At 44.9% G+C, this 18,059-nt stretch overlaps 2 protein-coding genes across 2 annotated transcripts in view; both read right to left on the bottom strand.

Annotated features, from left to right (window-relative positions):
* The window catches only part of LOC104471831 (fatty acid desaturase 1-like), an 11,075-nt gene extending 7,565 nt beyond the window's left edge, over nucleotides 1–3,510 (bottom strand). The window contains exon 1 of the mRNA XM_010087323.1: nucleotides 3,292–3,510. Within this exon, the coding sequence (XP_010085625.1) occupies nucleotides 3,292–3,510 (219 nt within the window). The remainder of the gene's footprint in view (nucleotides 1–3,291) is intronic.
* A 10,212-nt stretch (nucleotides 3,511–13,722) lies between these two features.
* The window catches only part of LOC104471841 (fatty acid desaturase 1-like), a 7,388-nt gene continuing 3,051 nt past the window's right edge, over nucleotides 13,723–18,059 (bottom strand). Inside the window, exons 5-11 of the mRNA XM_010087334.1 lie at nucleotides 17,828–17,888; nucleotides 17,630–17,706; nucleotides 16,334–16,431; nucleotides 15,904–16,000; nucleotides 15,250–15,329; nucleotides 14,702–14,827; nucleotides 13,723–13,951 (exon numbers count right to left, since the gene is read on the bottom strand). Coding sequence (XP_010085636.1) covers nucleotides 13,900–13,951; nucleotides 14,702–14,827; nucleotides 15,250–15,329; nucleotides 15,904–16,000; nucleotides 16,334–16,431; nucleotides 17,630–17,706; nucleotides 17,828–17,888 — 591 coding nt within the window. The 3' untranslated portion in view covers nucleotides 13,723–13,899. The remainder of the gene's footprint in view (nucleotides 13,952–14,701; nucleotides 14,828–15,249; nucleotides 15,330–15,903; nucleotides 16,001–16,333; nucleotides 16,432–17,629; nucleotides 17,707–17,827; nucleotides 17,889–18,059) is intronic.

Here is an 18,059-nt window from a genome sequence, read left to right as displayed (position 1 = left end):
AGGTCTTTGATATAATACATCATCCAGTTTCCTTTGTCCAGATGCTTTTGGATCCTTTCGTTGCTCCTGTAGTTCCAAGCTGGAGCTTGGCCCAAGGAAGCTGGAGAAGTTTCAAGAAACTAGATTTCACAAAAGTACCTGGGCGAGACCAGTAACAAACATGAAAGTAATTGATGAAAACCTCTTTGCAGAGGGAAACATGCTCTTTCATCTGATTGTGTCAACACAGTCCTTCCCTAGAAGGCTCCAGCCAGCAGCCCTGCCCTATGGTGGAACCCAGGAGCAGGAAAAGGCGTCGATGAGTGAGGTGTGGCTTTGCCGTGCGTACAAGGATGTTTTTAAAACCCTGTCTTTGTTCCACTGGGGCAGTAGGAAATACATGCTGAAGCTCCATACGCAGCAGGACTAACTGGGAATCTCTTACAGTTTTTAGTAAGTTTTTAGGCTGGTTGATGTTTTTGGGGAACTGGGTAACACAAGGGACACAAACGAGTCTGTCCAAGAACCATTTGAAATAGAAGCTTCAAAATCAAATATAAACTACGGAATAAAGGGTGAAATTCCAGCTAAACCAAAACTCTTCTTTAGCTCCTGTCCTCAGGGAATTTTCCAGAAGAAAGGTAAAGAGGCTGACCATACTCTTTTGTCTTCCAGAAAGAGCAGAGATAGCCAAATCCTCAGTGTCTGGGCAGCCAGGTACTTGCTGATTTTGTCTCTGAAAATCAAGGTGTGTCATAATGACACAAAAAAAATTCTGCACGTGTCTGGTTGGGATGAAGTCCCTGGAAGAGGACAGAGGACTTCCCTTGTGCAGTCTGACATTCCTCTGGGGTCTCACTTAGAGGCAGTGTCTGTCTCTGAGTACTTAAGTCTAGATGACGCCAGAACAAGGTGACTTTTGGGACAGCTGAGCTTTCTCCAGATATCTCATGGCCCTTTGTCACAGCGACAAATGAGTAACTCTGTCCAGACCGAGAGGACTGGGGAAACCTTTCCATTATGATTCTCTGCCCCTCATCCTACAGCTTTTTATGAATTTCTTTCCCTCTTGCTAGGAATTCTAAAACTGAGTCAACCTGCAAGAATCTATACTGCAGCTTAGAAACAGGAGCCAGGATCCTTCTAAGCAGAATTTCTTATCCACAATACCAGTATCGCTGATTCTTATCACAGAAACACAAGCCTTTCAGTCCTGCAACCTGTCCTTTCTCCTCCCTGCTCTGAAGCCCTGATTAGCATCTGATGAGAGATTAACTTCAAGGACGATCATCTGCAACACACCTCACCTCCAACATTTGACATCGATGTAATCCGCACAGAGGAAGATAAATTCTCACCACAGCTATGTAATTATGAGCTCTAGAGGAAGAGAATTCTCACCCTTCTAGAGTAGTCAAGAGTACTTGGAAAAAATTCCTGGATCCTGGCTTTAGGCAAAGTCATGAACCAGATGAGCTTTTGAGACACCTTCCAGTCCCACTTTTCTGTAAAAGTGTGTCTTTCTCTGAATATATGAACATAGCAGCATTTGAAAAGCAAAATAGAGATTAGCAGAATAAAAACCAAGAGCAAGCCAGAAGAATGTCATTATGATGCAACATAAACCCACAGTGTACCCATAATCTTGACTACTGTCTGTGGTTCTGGGCTACACATAGGAAGCAAAGATGATCAGAGTTCTGGAACAGCTTTCAGACTAGAAGACTGCCTTGGAAAAGAGGTAACAAGTTAGAGAGTTTTAAAAATCTGTAAGCAGCATTGAGAAAATGATGGAAAAATTATTCACTATTTCCATAACACTAGAATGAGATAATCAGGAAGTAGGTTTAAGATAATAATGAGCCTTAACGAGGAAAAACAGATTGTAATATTATTGTAATAATAAATCCAAGTAACATCAAAGCACGTCCTTTAAACTCATTCATACCAGACAAATTCACTGCAGTTAAAACCCCTGGGTGTCTATAAAGCCTAGTCATTGAAATGCAAATCCGTACGCTGGTGGCTGCAGAAGCTGGGAGAACATAGCGTGGGACAAATCATTCCATGCAATCTGCATTCCTTGGCTCCTTTCGTAAAAGTTCAGCGACAGAAACTGCAGGAGATGGCACCAGGCTCCAGGGATCCCTGGGCTGGCTTGGGAAGGCTGGGTTTACGTTCTTAGGATTGGCGACCTCGACGTTTATCTTTAGCACTGCAGTGAGCTCACTGCGGCATGGCACAAAGCATCATCTGAAAGGCTCGTGTCAATTTAAAATTGGCACATTCATCTTTAAGTAAAAACAGAGTTTTAATTTTAAAAAAATACTTTTAGCATGCTTTAATCTGCTTTAAAGAAGACTACAGTGAATTAGCCCACAGAGGTTTACTGGAACAGGATTACGGGGAAGATAACAGCTTGGGTCTCCCACATCACAAGTTTATGCCCTAATCCTGGTCATGTTTCTAATGCCCATATTTCTGACCGTGCAGAAATTCAGTATCTACTTTCATCAAATAGCCTGTGAGATCTGCTTAGAATTTATAGTTTCTGCCAATGAGCAACAAATTATTTTAGAGAAATCCTCTAAATCAAAGAATTTTGCAGGAATCTCTGGAAAATCTATTTTCAAATAGTAGAAGTTTTCCTCATCTTCTGCAGCCAAATATCCTTCTGCTGCTTTCTCAGTCATTTTTCCTCTATTTTATTTCTTTCCCCCTCTCCTTTGAAATTGCCTTTCTGCTCAAGACTCTCTTCTCCACCACTTGCCTGTAGAAAATACTGCCACCCCCTTGAATACCCCCATCTCTTGCTTCACTGCCCCCAAAGTTACTTTACATTTGGATATTACCTCCTCCCTATCTATCTTATCTATCTACCCATGAGCTACCTTTGATCATCACTTGCTTATCACAGATCTCATCCATGCGACACTGAAAGAGGAGCCTTTAAAGTAAAACAAGCACCAAGCATACCAATTCCTACCCTCTTTGCTTTCTCGCTGCCACAACGGAGACGCTTTCCAGCCACCTGGAAGCCAGCTTGCCTGATCATGCCCCGTGGCAAGACAACCTGCATGGATATTGCTGTTCACAACACGGAACCTCAATGGAGCTTTCCAGTTTCCATAGCAGGTAACTCAGACCGTGAAGATAACCAGAAGAACATTTTACAGACAGCACGGACATGTCCACTGCATTATCTGATCAAACCCCGTCCATCTACCACAAGCGCTCTCCCCTGGAGTCCCACCATGTCATCCTGCCCTTGACAATGGAACCACCTTCTTCCACTCTCCTCCGAGATCTTACCGTAGCATCTTGCCCAGCATAGTGGCTAATCACTCGGCTGCCTCCGGGGTGGTGTTTGGAAAACTTGCTAACGTCGTAAACCTTCCTGTCAATCACCAGCCATTGCTCCCGACCTTGGCCACGGCCATTGTGGATTCTGATCTCTTCCCAAGTGAAAAGCTGAGGAAAGGCTGAAACAGGTCGTGTCTCCTTTTCAGTGGAGCCAGTCTGTGGAGCCATCTGGACTGCTAGGTGCGCAGTCAAGACTGAGATTCACCAGTCTAAGCTTTGCAGCACTGAGCCCAGGCAGAGGGTGAACCACCTCAGCCTGCCCATCCCACAGTCCCACTCCAAACCACTCCCTGGGCTTCTGGGACTGGTTAGCTTCTCTTGCCCAAACACACCCTTCTATAGCTCCCTCCTCTTCCACATTCACCCCAGACACTTCGACACATCCTTGAACAAAAGTCCTGTTTCTTCTTGTCCTTTCTGAGTTACCTTTGGAAGGTCTCATTACTCATGAGAACTGTAGGCTGCTTCACTGAGTACAAATGTGCATAAATAGAAAAACTGGGGCAGCTTATCAGTTACTCAGGCAAATGAGATGGCAAAACAACAAAGAGTTATTAAGTGAGCACCTTCAGAGCGCATTAGGAACTGGAGAAGGTAAGCTGTTGATTTGACGCTATACTGCTGAGTCAATAGGGGGCTTAGCCAGAAGAGAAATCTGAGCAATACTGAAGGCAGCTCTTCTGCAGCGAATATTCTGTAACCTTCTTAGAAAACTGAAACACTGTCAGCATCCTGTAATCCTTTAATCAGCCATTATGGTCAGGAAATCCTGCATTTGCCATACAGTGGAGTTTCAGCATGTCATACAGCACCAAAATGTAAAGCTGTAGAGGAGCCCATCTGGAAACCCAAAAGCTACTAAATATGTTTGCTAACATTTCCCATTCAGCTGTAATTCCTGCCTTCAAGGCATGGACCCAACTGGTACACTAGCATAGTAAAACCAGCAGAAGGATCCAAGGTCTGCAATCCCTCCATAAGGTATCTCTAACAGTCTCGTCACTCCCCAAGCTTCAGGTTGTCCTTGGTCTTTGAAATTTTCCGTGTTGACCCTGACATGCTAAATTCACCTGTCTTTCTTACCTACAAGCATTGTTGATCAAAATGCCACCAGCTCAGAGTAAAGAAAGAATGCATTAAGGAGACATTCTTTATCTCCAGTTAATTTAGCTCGCATACAGTTTTCTGTGTATCCTCCAGTCATTCCATCATCTCATTGTTCAAGTAACTCACTCACAAGTCAACAACAGACATTGAAAGATTTTGGGGTTGATAATAATAATAACAACAACTGTTAACACCAAGTTTGGCTGCAGATTAGGAGTTTCTAAAACTATGTTTAACAGCACTGTTTACATAATTACCCTTACTTAAATATTAGTCTTGTCCTTAAGGGACTCTGGCGTGGAGTTTGCAGGGTATTTGTGATATAAGCAACCATGAAGCATCTCAGCTTCCAATTCTCTCTCTTACCAAACCCTGTTCAAGACTCAGACTGCAAACACATTGGCAAACGTGAAGTCTTGTGTTTTATCTTCCTTGTGCTTCCCAGTGAATTAACAGCAGCCCAAAACCAGTTGGATAGAGACAGCTGAAACCTCCCATAGCCATGCGTGCAGTGGGCTCTGGGGCTGACACAAGGCATAAATTACACAATTCTAATCCTTTACACAGCATCTTGCAAATCAATCAGTCAAGCCTCAAACAACAGTTCAAAGTTCCTGACATGTGGCAATGGTTGAACCACCCAAGGTAAAGGAGAAAGGTGGCTATTGGTATTGATCAGAAGGCAGTGATAAAAGAAGGGGAGGAATAATCTCTGCTGTGCTGTAACACTGCGTGTTGTAACTCTTTATCTTGCTGTAAATAAAAGTTAAGAGTGTCCACACTCATGATGTGTACATGTTCTAGCATGGAATATGCATAGAGCCTTACATAAATCATGTTCAGTGCTGGAGGTGGTGGTTATAAAATATTAAAAGTTGTTGCAGATTTCTGCATATGTGGGTTTTTTATACACACACAAAAAAATTCCAGTTACCCCACAGCTGGCTGAAAGTACAAAAACTTCCCATTGCTTTATACTCAAACTTGTAAATGTAGCAGCTACGTGAAAAGGAGTAGACAACAACGTGGGTTTAGATTCTGGTCTACAAGGAGCTGGAGAATACAGAGCCAGGACCATACTGGAGTGAACCCATGCAGGATGTCTCTGCCTATAAAGTCAGTAATCATGACTTCCACTGTTAACACACAATGTAGGTGCCAGTATCCACCATTAATTAGATTAATTAAGTTTAGGAACTCTAAGATAATTGTTCTCCATATTAACAGTGTGCACAGTATTTCATGTGTGAATTTATTTAGCATCACATCCCATCCAGAGGTTCTTGTAATGCCCATCACTGTGACATTACATTAAAAAGTCTCAAAAAAGTCTTTTCCAATCTGAAAGCAGATGCTCTCTCTGTCTAGATTATCCAGGTCACCTGCCAAACAAATTTCAGAGTTGCATGGAAAAGCCCAGATATAGATAGTGAAAGCCATCACAGCCATGCTCACCCTGAGAAGCTATTGAGAAATCAGTTCAAGTGGCTTTACACCATACTCGGTGTGCCACAACAACCGCCCACACACCTACCAAAATCTGTCATACGCATCTGGGAGCCAGTACCTGTGCACAGAGCCATGCGACGTCGCTGCTTTTGTGACCACGAGTCTCCTCGCACAGGCACCTGACACCTTTTTCCATATTTCCAGAAAGCCAGTACGTGACTGCTGAACTGGTAGTTATTGCACCAACATTTTCACCCAGTATCACGTAAATGTTTGCCATTTACACTTAATCACTGGAGAAAAACTGGCACAGAGCAGCCCAGAAAGGAACCTAGTACTGACACACTGAAGCACCTTGTTTCTAAGAAAATCTCTTGCTCCAGAGAAGTCCTCTAAGTTCTGAGCAATTTTCTCATGCAGGATGCCACCGATGGTTCTTTTGAGCATCTTTTCAAAAAACTAAATTTTTTTCAAAAAACTAAATTTTGCATGGAGCCTGTCACACATGCTGTGACAATACCTGCCAAGTGATGCTCCAGGGCAAGACTGGATGAAGAATATCTACTTTGCGAGCTGCACCATCTCACCCAGAGGAGAACTTACATAAAGACAGTTATGGGTTGGACATGTCTCCAGGGTTGGATGCCAACAGTACAGAGAGTGTGAGAAGCATGACCTTGGGGGTAAGCATCTATCATAGCAGCTGCTCTCGTCTGTGTAGGCAGACCTGGGTCTCTGCACAGCCTTGGCTGCTCTGAAGCCATCCTGGAACAGCACCTTGCCTTTGTGGAGGGCTCGTGGATGCTCGCTGAAGCGGCTCCGACGTCTGGCAGGGAGCTGACCTGCCCCCGTCTGCTCTCACTCCTCTAGACCTTGTGTTCCTTCATGGATTTCATGGGTCCTCATTCAGGATTCCCTCTTGTGTGACTACGACATGTCTCTCTCCAAACGCTGCAAGGAAACTGAAATGGGTAAAATTATTTTCTGTCCAGCACAAAACCTAATTGGGAATCCATAATTCAGGACAAGGCTACGCTCTGAAACATCTCAATCAAGCCATAACTTGAGCTCACTGGCAGCATCTTTCTTCGCCTTTTCTTTTACTTGGGCAACATCCAGCATTTATTGCATTTATTACTTCATCTTGTTCCTTTTTCCTCACTGATTGTGAGATGATCCTGGAAAGAAATTCAGACTCATTTTTTAGGACATCTGCATCTTTTCCTGCCAGAAGCAGTTATCATTCTCTCTGGCTGTGTATCTAAATGATTGTGTTAGAAGCACTCATTTTCATCCCAAAAGGTGATGCAGGAGGTGATGTCATTATGATGATACTGCCCACAGAATGGCCCTGATGGCTTTCTGAGTCAAAGCAAACAACAGCTACAGTTTACAAGGAATTGCCTTCTAGAAAATGAAGTTTTTCTTGAATTTGGATATTTCCCTTAGTGGACAATCTATCACTGCTCCTGCTATATTGAACATTGGGCTAATGAACCTAAGAACTAAGAATCTGCACCTTCTGTAGAGCTTGAGCTGGTATCGATTCACATTTCAGCTACTGAGTATTTCCTTATCACTGACAGATTGAAGAACTCTGATACAAAATATCTAATTTTATGTTTTAGGCTTTATACATAGAGGTCTTTTTTCAGGCGTTTCAGAAAGCATCCTTCAGCTGGGAGCTCCCGTGCAACAGACAACATGCAATGACTTCTACCTCTTTTTCTGTTCTGTTCTCCTCATTATCTCAGAGTTAATTAGGAAGGGCCAGAAAAGCAAAATGGATTGAATTTCTCAGCAGTGGCTGGTTCTCCTTGAGTTGAGTTTCAGATACCCATTGGAATGGGTTTGCTCTTATTAGTTTTTTAGGAGAAACAGAATTTTGTATTTCAACGAGCCACGCAGACAAGATTCTTCATTTACCTCCATCTGCTTTTTACCAGAGCCTGTGTCTGTCCCTGAGGGCAAAATCTTGCTCCCTTTTCTGCAGCTTGAGCCAGTGGGAGGAAAGCAGCAGGTAATAAAATGAAACAAGGGAGGTCCTGACAAAAGTTTTCTCTACAAAGATAATTAAGCCTTGGAAGGCATTGCCGAGAAATCCTCCAGGATCCCTGCCCCTGCAGGTTTTCAGGACTCAGCTGAACAAAGCCCTAAGCAACCCTGCCTGAACTCAGCATTTACACCGTTTTGAGCATGAGGTCAGGATATATGACCCCGATATGTATGTTCTTCCTATAGATCCTGAAGAGCAGCAAGCATCTCCAGAAGCATTTCACTGTATTTATTTCAGATTTTCAATTAAAAGAGCATCTGGAACAGCCCCCTTTACCTCCAAGGGCTGTAGATGGAGCCAAAATGCTCCATTTTTCAGATAGCTATAATCCCAAAGAGTTTATTCCTAACCTAAGTATAGAACCACCTTTACCACGTTCTCAGGCTGCTAGATTAGCCTTACGTGATCCCACCTCCATTCTCCAAAGGCTTCGTAGAAGGGGGAAGAAGGAGATGGAAAAAAGGACAGGCTGGCAGTGGAGATGAACCAGTAAGAAATAAGAAACCCAGCCTCCAGCAGACCCAGAAAGGAGTTCCAAAATGGAAGGAGCATCACCAAAAATATTCTGCTCCGAGCCTCCTGTTTTCACAGGGGAAGCATCAGGCTATGTGCTTCTGCTCACATGCTCAGCCATCGAGTCAGTTTTTGAGCACAGGACAAGTTATAAATCTACTTAAAGACAACTAGAGCTGTGTGAAGCACTTTTCTTTCTATTCCTACTGGCACAAACTTTCAACCCCCTTTTTTACGCATTAACGGCAATAAGGTATCATCCAAGACATGGTGACCGTGGTTCAGAGGATGCAGAGAGCCATCGTTTCTTGGGGTGGATCACTCAATGAAGAAATCTACTTGCAAGCAAGGAAACTCGATTTGTTCCAGAAAACTGAATTGCTCGTGCACTCTTTGGAAGCATGTAGGACCGTCCCTCCAAAAAGATAAATAACAAATATATATGCACATATACATATTTTAAAAAATCACCAAACTGGAAAGAGTCCAAACCATTAGCTGCAAAAATCAAAAAGCCAAGCTGGTTCTTGTGACCAAAGACAAGGTACTATGGATCTGTCAGACCTTTGGAAACAGCCCAGTGGCTTCCTGTATATTAGTGATTCTTCACCTTGCTTTGCCTCTGGGGATCAAATTCCAGTGAATTGCACAGTTAGATAATATTTTATTTATTGTGCTATATTTACAAACTAATTTTCCTGAAAAAAAAACACCAACATTGTGTCATTTGATCCTCCAACTTTAGAAAACCCACTAACTATTTTGCCCAAAGGACACCATCATAATCAGCCTTTCATATAAGCGCTCATTGGTGTATTATTTTTTATTGCTGTTTCAAAACTTTCTTTGTAGAAATTCCTCACCATTTTCTGTACACTTAATGTTAGTCTCTGGAGCAGATGTCAATCGCACAGAAACCACATTCATGCCATTCCCGCGTAACGTAATCCTCTTTCTTTCCCCACCCATGAGTAGTGTTACATTAAGCCATTAGTCTACTACACCTGACCTGTTAAGAAATCTCTTTTTATTCCTTGCAAAACAACCTCTCTTGGGAAGTAACAAATCACCCTGTTTCCGAGCAGCTCGGACGCATCCATTATCTGTCCCGTATGGATCTACAGTCACCATCATTCCTCCTTTTTTTCTAAAGACGGAGAACATTCCATCAACAGCCCCGTTAACCCCTTCAGGAATCCAGGCTAATGGAAGCAAACACACACGGGTTGGGCAAGGATTGCAAATCCAGATCATTAACAAGTCAAAATGAGTGGGTGTTGGGAAGGGTAAAACTACAGCACTTTCCTTTTCCAGTTGCCCCATCACCCTTAACTGTTTTAGCATCACCCTAACGTTTTCGTAATTCCAGCTACTCCATTGCTGAAAATGTTCCTCCATGATTTGAAAACAGTAATTTATTCTGGGCCAGAGCCACCTCTTTGTCCAATAATGCTCCACTTCACTGGATAATCTTCAAAGCTTTATGACCCTCTGACCGTGTTTTTTAAGACCCCATGCAAATGCCTGATGGATTTGTTCTCCTTTGAGCTTCTCTGGGGGCTATCCTCTCCCAACATCCCAATCCCACAGAGACTGAAGACTAACAGGCTTCACCTTGGGTGTAAATGCTCCACCTTCATCCCTAAACAAGGTTTGCTCCAGTGCTGGGTTTTTTTAAACAGTTATCCAATTTGTTCAATTTCTTCTTACACCATGTAATTCAAATAACTCATTGCCCAGCCTGAGGCAGAAGAAGGGTGTGTAAGTACAGGATATGGGAATGCAACACACAACTTCAGCACTACCATCTCCGTGGTCACTGGGCTTTGAGTAATTACCCACAGCAGAAGATTAACGAGCCTCTCCTACCCCATGATCTGATGCACCACAGAGATCTTCAAAGAGAATGAATTTTTATGTTTATTCAATCTGTACTAGATATTTAGCCTACCTTTCGTTTCCTAGTGTTTAGGCTAAACTGAAATAAAGACCCAAAAGCAAAAGACCCAACAAGCTATTCCTGCTTGCAGGCAAAGGTTATTTTAACACAGTCTTACCTCTTACAGATGGGGATAGAACACTTTGGTTAGTGAGTCTTGGGAGTTCCATCCTCACATCAGCCCAAAGTTGCTTTGAGCTATGTACTAATTTCATATTTGCTTTCATTAAGTGAACAGAAAAGTAGGATCATAGCAAGACCGGAGCCTTTAAACCCTGGTGCTTCAGTTCCCAGGGAGGCTGGGATGTCCTCCTTCCCTCCTGGCGCCTGATTGCCACCCTGTGGCTGTTTCACAACCTTCAGGTCCCATGTTTTAAGGCTCAACTGTGAAGCCAAAGCGCTTCTGCTAAATGTCAAATTTGGGACTGGTGCTATTCATTCTATGATTCTATGATATGATTCTATGATCCCAACAAGGTGTATCCCAATGCACATTCAGAGAACCTGGAACGGGGTTTGGACTTGAATTGGAATATTGTTGTGAAATTTCAATATTAGAAGTCTCAGGGCAATCTGTCACTGTGGACTATGAACAGCCCAGAGCAGTCACAGCAACTGAAGAAGATGTCGTCCAGCCTATTGCTCCTCTTGAGCTGCCCTATGGCTGGAGAACTTCCAGCAAACTCAGCGTACGCAGTTCTGCTTCTGTTGATTCAGGTCCCCTTTCGGTTTTACCCGTTAGGACTGTGAATCAGTTCATCCGTGGTATTTCTCCTAGTTACTCAGCTCATTGCATTGGGGATGCTTCCTCTTTATTGTGGCAGAGAAACCATGAGTCTCCAAAGTCTTGGGCACTAGAGTGGAACTTAGACACATTACTCTTCAAAACTGTTAACTCCTAGATCATCTTAACCCAGGGGGTACCTCAAATTCATGTGAATTTTCAAAATTAAACATTCAGATAATGAATGTTCTCACTCTGGCCATTAAAAAAAAAAAAAAAAAAGCCACTTGCTGGGCAACACCAACCACTTCAACATGGCCGAACACTTATGGGCTGCTTGACCTACAAGCAGCGTTTCTTCTACTTACCTTTTGCCACAATCCATCCAGTGGGTACTTTCAAAGCTTCATGGGCTGAGCTGAAGTCTTGCTGTCTTCCTTCAAAACATGTCAGAAGTACTTGAGCTTTTATAGTATCTTCAAGACTAGAGCACTCGTACCCAGCAACCAGAGCAGCTCAAGCTCTTCCCTTTCATCAGAACGACTGAGAAGCTCTCCTGACAAATGGAAGAGTACCTTGCTTGCCCATTGAAACCATTCTACTTACTCGTCCAAATTAAAGGTTCACTGGGTCACAGAAAGAGAGGAGCGAGCTTTATTCTCCATTCAGTTATGGCCAAAACCTGAGACAGAAACATTCTTGCTACCAAGACAGTCTGTGTGGTTTTATGCAATGGACAAAATTCAGAGTTGGGAAATTTGAGTTAGGGAGACAGAATGTCTCTAGAGGAGTTTTGAAGACTGAGCTGGCTGCAGTTTTCTCTTGCCTAGCTCAGGCAGTTCCCCATATGTCCAGCTTTCTCCATACCCATAGAGCCCAGCCCGGGGGACCAGAGCTCCTCGTGGAGCTGGGATGTTAAACAGCTCTCCTGAGGAGGGTTAGGGGTAGGATTAGCATAACAGGACTTCTGGCCCTTTGTGGCTTAGGGTGAACACTTCAAGGTCAGAGGGAAATTTTGTCAGTGCCATTGAAGTTTCATCTGAGATCTGATTGAATTTAAGTCCTTACAGAACAGCTCCTGATTTTATCAAACCCACGTCCCTTCCTACATACAAAGTAATGCAACTCCCAGAAGTCAGGGGTAGATCTTTTTTTTTTTTTTTTTTTTTTCTTCCTCATTCTGGAGGAAGAACCAGTGTATGGTTTTGTTTTGGTAGGATTAATTTTGGTTCATTGTTTATATCAAGTACTTCACACAAGCTGATTCCCTTCCTCCAAAATACAAATGCAGAAGTTTCTGACCGTTCTCTCCCTGCAGCTGTGGACAGGCATTTGCTCCACGTTTTAGACAGTGTAGACTCTTGCACAGACACATTTTACTCTGATGACAGCAATAACTGGTAAGATAAGGAATTTTATTATTAGACTTTCCTCCATCAACAGTTCTAATAATAAGAGGGAAAGAAACAGAGCAGGAAAAAAAAACAAGGCAGAAGAGTAGCTAAGGCCCATTTCCTTTATGGTCTTTATCAACAGGTATCAATGATTTAATGATGGTTTTATTATTTCCATTACAATTTGGGTTGGGTTTTGAAGGCACATCATCCCATAAAGACCAGTAACGTATTGGCTGATGGGTGCCCATTGGCATGCGGCCCGCCGACCTCTGCCCACTGAAAAGTCAAACGCAACCAAGCAGTACCCCCAATTTACAATTTCATTCCATTTGTCCGCAGCTCAGATGGGAACACCTCACCCATCCATGGGCCAGAAGTCAGGAGCTGTCTCTGCTTACCCAACCCCTCCTCAGCTCAGAGGTTCAAAAAAGAGCGAAGCTTCAGGTGACCACAGACCGATGACCCCCTCCCCTTGCAGGGACCCGAGGATGGACGTGCCCTATTTCTGTCCCTCCTGACTTTCAGGAAGGGGTTCAATGACGCTCAGGAGTATGACACTGTGGAAACCACCTGCAGAGACTCCAAGGGAGGTTACAAATGGGCCAATAACCCAGAGACCTTCACCAGGAGGAGACGCGGAGGGCAGCACTCCCACCGAACGCGGCATGCTGACCTCTCACATCTACACCCCTGGGGAATAACCTCCACTTCCCTGTTTCTCTGCCTCAATTGCTATTCTAATTATTATTTTTTTTTTCCTCATGCTTATTCCTTCCGAACTGCTGCCTGCACCATCTCCACCTCACCCACATGCATACAGATCAGTTTGGGCTCTCGCGTGCTCCCACTGCCCCTTGCTTTGGGCACCTCCTTTGCCATTGTTAATGACATACAGGTATTTGAACATATGGTACCTACACAACTCCTTATTGCTTCCACATTTCACTAATTCCCGTGTTCTTTGATTTCATACTGTCTCAACTTTCTCACTACCCTCATAATGAGAGCTGCCTCAGAAAAGCCTGTGTTAGAGATTTCCCTCCTATATACTCAGCAGATGAAATATCAGACAGAAAAGAAGCTGTTCCCAGCCCCAACGCTGCCCCCAGCCTGGCAGAAAATAACCTCCTCCATTCAGCCTTTCCCCATAACTCAGCACCAGAGAAGAGGAATGACAGAAGCACAAGAAGAATTAAAAACACATATTTAAAAAAAAAAAAATCATATTAATCACATTCATCAGTGGAATTAAGCTGCGCCACCTCCCCACCTCTGGCTTAGCCAGCTCTCTGTCCTCTGTGCCGGATCTTCATGGTGACCACCACAGGAGGCAACGTGGGTGGGGAATTCCTCCTCGAGGATCCACTGCTGCTTATTTGTGTAGGTAGGCGTCGAGCCAGAGCTCCCCTGAATCCTTCAAAGAGCTGCCAAGAGAGAACCACATTTCCTTAGAAACAAGGTAATGAAACACAGCCTCCAGGGAACAGAGCCTGACTATAGATGAAGCAAGGGAGATCACAGAACCATAGAAGGGTTTGGGTTGGATGGGACCTTTGAAGGTCACCCAGTCCAAACCCTGCTGCCATGAGCAGGGACATCTCCAGCTACATCAGGTTGCTCAGAGATCTTCAGAGACAAGGCAACACAGACTACAGCTCCTTCAAAACATGAAGAAGAACCAAATCACTGGGATGACATCAGACAAAGACTGGAAGGCTAAAGCAAACAACTCAGAATGAAAACAAAGGAGCAAGAGTGGCAGAAGAGAGCCACGTGACTTCTCAATGGAATAAGAAATATCTTGGGGGCAAGGAGGGGAAGGAAGGAAGAAAAAAGAAAGAAAGAATGAATGAAGTTCAAACTCATCTTTATTCTTTCCCTGCAGCATACTTGGAGGCAGAGCACCAGGCTTGGCATCCTACTGACCTCTGACTCTGCAGAGCTGGAGCTCTCCATTAGGTTGTTCCTACCAACACCTTCTGGCTGCTGCTACCAAAACCAGCGCCGTGGCTGAAGCTTTCCAATCCCTTTCATGGTCATCTGTACTATCTACAGCTATTCACAGAATTTCTGTGATCCAAGCTGGCTGCCCCTCCCCTTCCCACATCCCTTGCTTGTTCACTCCGTGATACTGGAACACGTTCACGTGGGGAACGCAGGGGGTTGGTACATACTGCACGATGTCCGCAAAGGCGGTGAGCAGCGGCTTGCACTGGTACTCGATGCCATGCTTGGCACACAGGGACTTCACCAAAGGGGCCACCTTCCAGTAGTTGTGGCGAGGCATCGTAGGAAAAAGGCTGTGGAAAAAGAACACAGTGATTCGATGGCATCCATCATCAGCCCACAGATCTCCTGCCCCTCTTCTGTGCCCAAGCCTGGAATTGCCTCAGCCTCCCCTTGTGCCCACAGCCACTAGTGCTCTGTCACGGTCCCCCTCATGTCACTTTGGTCAGGATCTGGTCTAACCAGGAGGCTGGTAATTCTCACTCCTGTGCCATGCTACTCATCTCTGAAGTGGTGTTGATGCTCATCGGCACTCCAAAACGTTCCTGGGGAGTTCCCATTCCATCCCCACATAAAGAGCACAACATTTACCCACGTTATCTGTTGTTTTTGTACTAGTTGACAGAGAGACAGGGACCTCGAAGGTTCTTCAAACCTAGCGTAACTCGCTCTCCTTGACATCCCCTCACCCCCCCCAACCCATGCTTCAACTCACTGGTGCTCGATCTGGAAGTTCAGGTGTCCACTGAACCAGTCGTTGAAGAAGGACTGATGAACGTTACAGGTTGCCTGGAGCTGAGAGAAAAACCAGGAACATGTTAAGTGTTGTTTTCTTCTCTCACACGTGTCAGACCCAACAGCGAGCGGGTACATGTCCCTTATTGTCACCTGCCCTCTGGCTGAACACAGCAACCCCAAGAGCGATCTCCAGCCCAGGCCACGTTGTGATACACCATTGTTAGGGACATACTGTGGGAGAACAGATGTGACTGCCACTGTGAGATCAGCTGCTACAACCACGACTTTCACCTCTCTCACTTAAAAAACTGGGTAATAGCTTCAGAACTAAAATAAGACAGAGCACACAGAGATCTGCATCCTTCATGCACAGAAAGCTCTCTAGCTGAAGAGCACTGCAGCATCTCGGATTATTTCCCTGCTCAGCATCTGAAGCCTCCAGCCCACTTCTGCCCCTTCTTTCGTTGCACTGATCACCGACTTCACGCACTGAGGACAAGCTGCTTATGTATTCTGTGATTCTGTGTTTTCCTCTCTCAGCTCCCATCACTGAAGTGATCAGCTCCCTTGGGCATCACATCCCCAGAGCTGTAACTTCTAACCTTTGAAGTCTCTGGAAAGACGGTCTTACCTGGGTAGAGAACCAGTCCACGTTCTTATCGTAATCAATGTGCATGGGGATGTGATTCATTTGCGTAGTCCAGACAAACCAGTTGCTCTCTATAAACCTGCACACACAAACCCATCACTGCTCTCATGCCTATCCCGTAAAAAGTCAGTACAAAAAAACCTCGCACACATACAAGCTACTTATTGCTTAATAAAATGAACACCGGGAACCCCAACCATCTGACCAGGAACCCCAACCATCTGACCAGCAGATCAGACCTACACACCCCTTCAGCCTCGTAAGGGCACGCGCCCGACAGACGACAACCTCTGACTTGCCGAAAGGCACAAGGCGAGAGGAGAAGAGGGTGAGGATGAGAAAGACTACCAGGAGGCTGAAGAAAAGCTGACATGAAGGATCAACATGAACTCAGAAAAAAAAACCCAACTACCTGACTAACAGATGGAGCCCCAGGATACCCGTCACCCCCAGCAAGGGCAGGTAGGTGAGAAAGAATCGGATGTAGAAGGTCAGCATCCAGGCCAGGTCCTGTAAGATAGGGAACAGAAAAAACTTCAGTAAGAGGAGGAATTACTGGCTTCTGAATTCACCATCCACTCTATGGGGTGCTCCCTTTAAAACCTCCCATAATATCTTCTACGGATAGATTTTTCCTCCCTGGTCCCATCACAAAGCAATCTGACACAGCCATTCCTGTGCTCGGGAATGATCCTGGTCTCGTGAGTCCAGCACAGGGCCAGCACCAGGGAGGACATGCTCTAAAGCATCATGGTTTCCTCTGGACCTAAAGAGAAAGAAAACCAAAAACCTAGCCACCTAAGAGAACCCTGGTCCCATCACAAAGCAATCTGACACAGCCATTCCTGTGCTCGGGAATGATCCTGGTCTCGTGAGTCCAGCACAGGGCCAGCACCAGGGAGGACATGCTCTAAAGCATCATGGTTTCCTCTGGACCTAAAGAGAAAGTGAGAAAACCAAAACCTAGCCAACTAAGAGAATAAAGAGCTCTGCTTTACCTCCGTCTCATCCTTTTTTTGATCCTCTTCACATTTCTTACAATCTCTTATTTTCTTCATGTTCATTCTCTCCTGACTGTCCCACCTCCCAGGCAAGAATAAACCAGCGAGATGCCTTGTCTCTAACCCCAGAGACGAGACAGCTTTTTTCTCCAGTTTTTCTAAAGCCTCCAAAAGCCACACTCTTCCTCAAAGTCCAAGATTTTCCCCTAACTAACTATCTTCCTAACAACTCTGAAAGTCTATTACACATCCCCTACTCCACACTAAACCGTGAAGATTCAGCGTTAGGCTACCTGCAAGCTGCTCGATGTTTAATGCATCATTTTGCAGAACAGAGGCACGCTGAACCCTCCTCCCACCCTCCCTGATTTCTGCTACTTCTCTCCTTTTCCTGTGCCTGGAGGTTTTTACTGTATTGACTTGGGAAAACAAAAAAGAGTGGCCAGAATGACTGCTTCTGCCTTAAATTAGCCTCTCATGCTACCTGACGGCCAAGTCCTGTATGAACATCAAACTCTGCAGAAGAAGGAATGCCTCCAGACACTCACACCCCCTGGACTGAGCCAGAACTTCGGAGATGTATTTTCCCAGATCATACACTGCCTGCCACGGAGATACACAGCTCAGAGCTCCTCCAGGAATTCCTACACCGAAACGGATCCGTAAAACGAGCAGAAGTCACCGTTGGCAAAGTGGAGCTGACTTACCACCCACTGCTTCCTCTGCACCACGAAGTAGAAGATGTACCACTGGAAGTACAGAGGCACCAGAGCTGGGGGACCGACTAGAGCGGAGAAAAAAAGATTGTGGAGACATTAGCTGTGCCCTTTCATCCCAGGGAGAGGCACTGGCAAAGGAAGGGGTTGGTGCTGGCCACAGGACCGCGGAAGGGCAGGGTTACTCACTGATGAAGAAGTACTTGTGCTGGTGGTTGTAAGGCATGAATTTCTTCTTTTGTATACCAAGCTGTTAAAATAAGCAAATGATTGAAGAAAATGGGAAGAGATGCCCTATTGAACCATGCCAGCCCCCACCATGCCATGGGGTCCCCGGGAACGTCAGTCTCTGGCTGCTGTGAGAAGTGTTCCCCCTGCCTGGGATGCCCCAGGGGCTGGGGGGTCCCTTGCACACCCTGCA

The sequence above is a fragment of the Pterocles gutturalis genome, unplaced genomic scaffold (assembly GCF_000699245.1).
Source record: "Pterocles gutturalis isolate BGI_N339 unplaced genomic scaffold, ASM69924v1 scaffold11881, whole genome shotgun sequence".
Classification (NCBI taxonomy): Eukaryota; Metazoa; Chordata; class Aves; order Pterocliformes; family Pteroclidae; genus Pterocles; species Pterocles gutturalis.
Note: the sequence above shows the minus strand (reverse complement) of the source record. Positions and strands in the feature narration are given on the sequence as shown.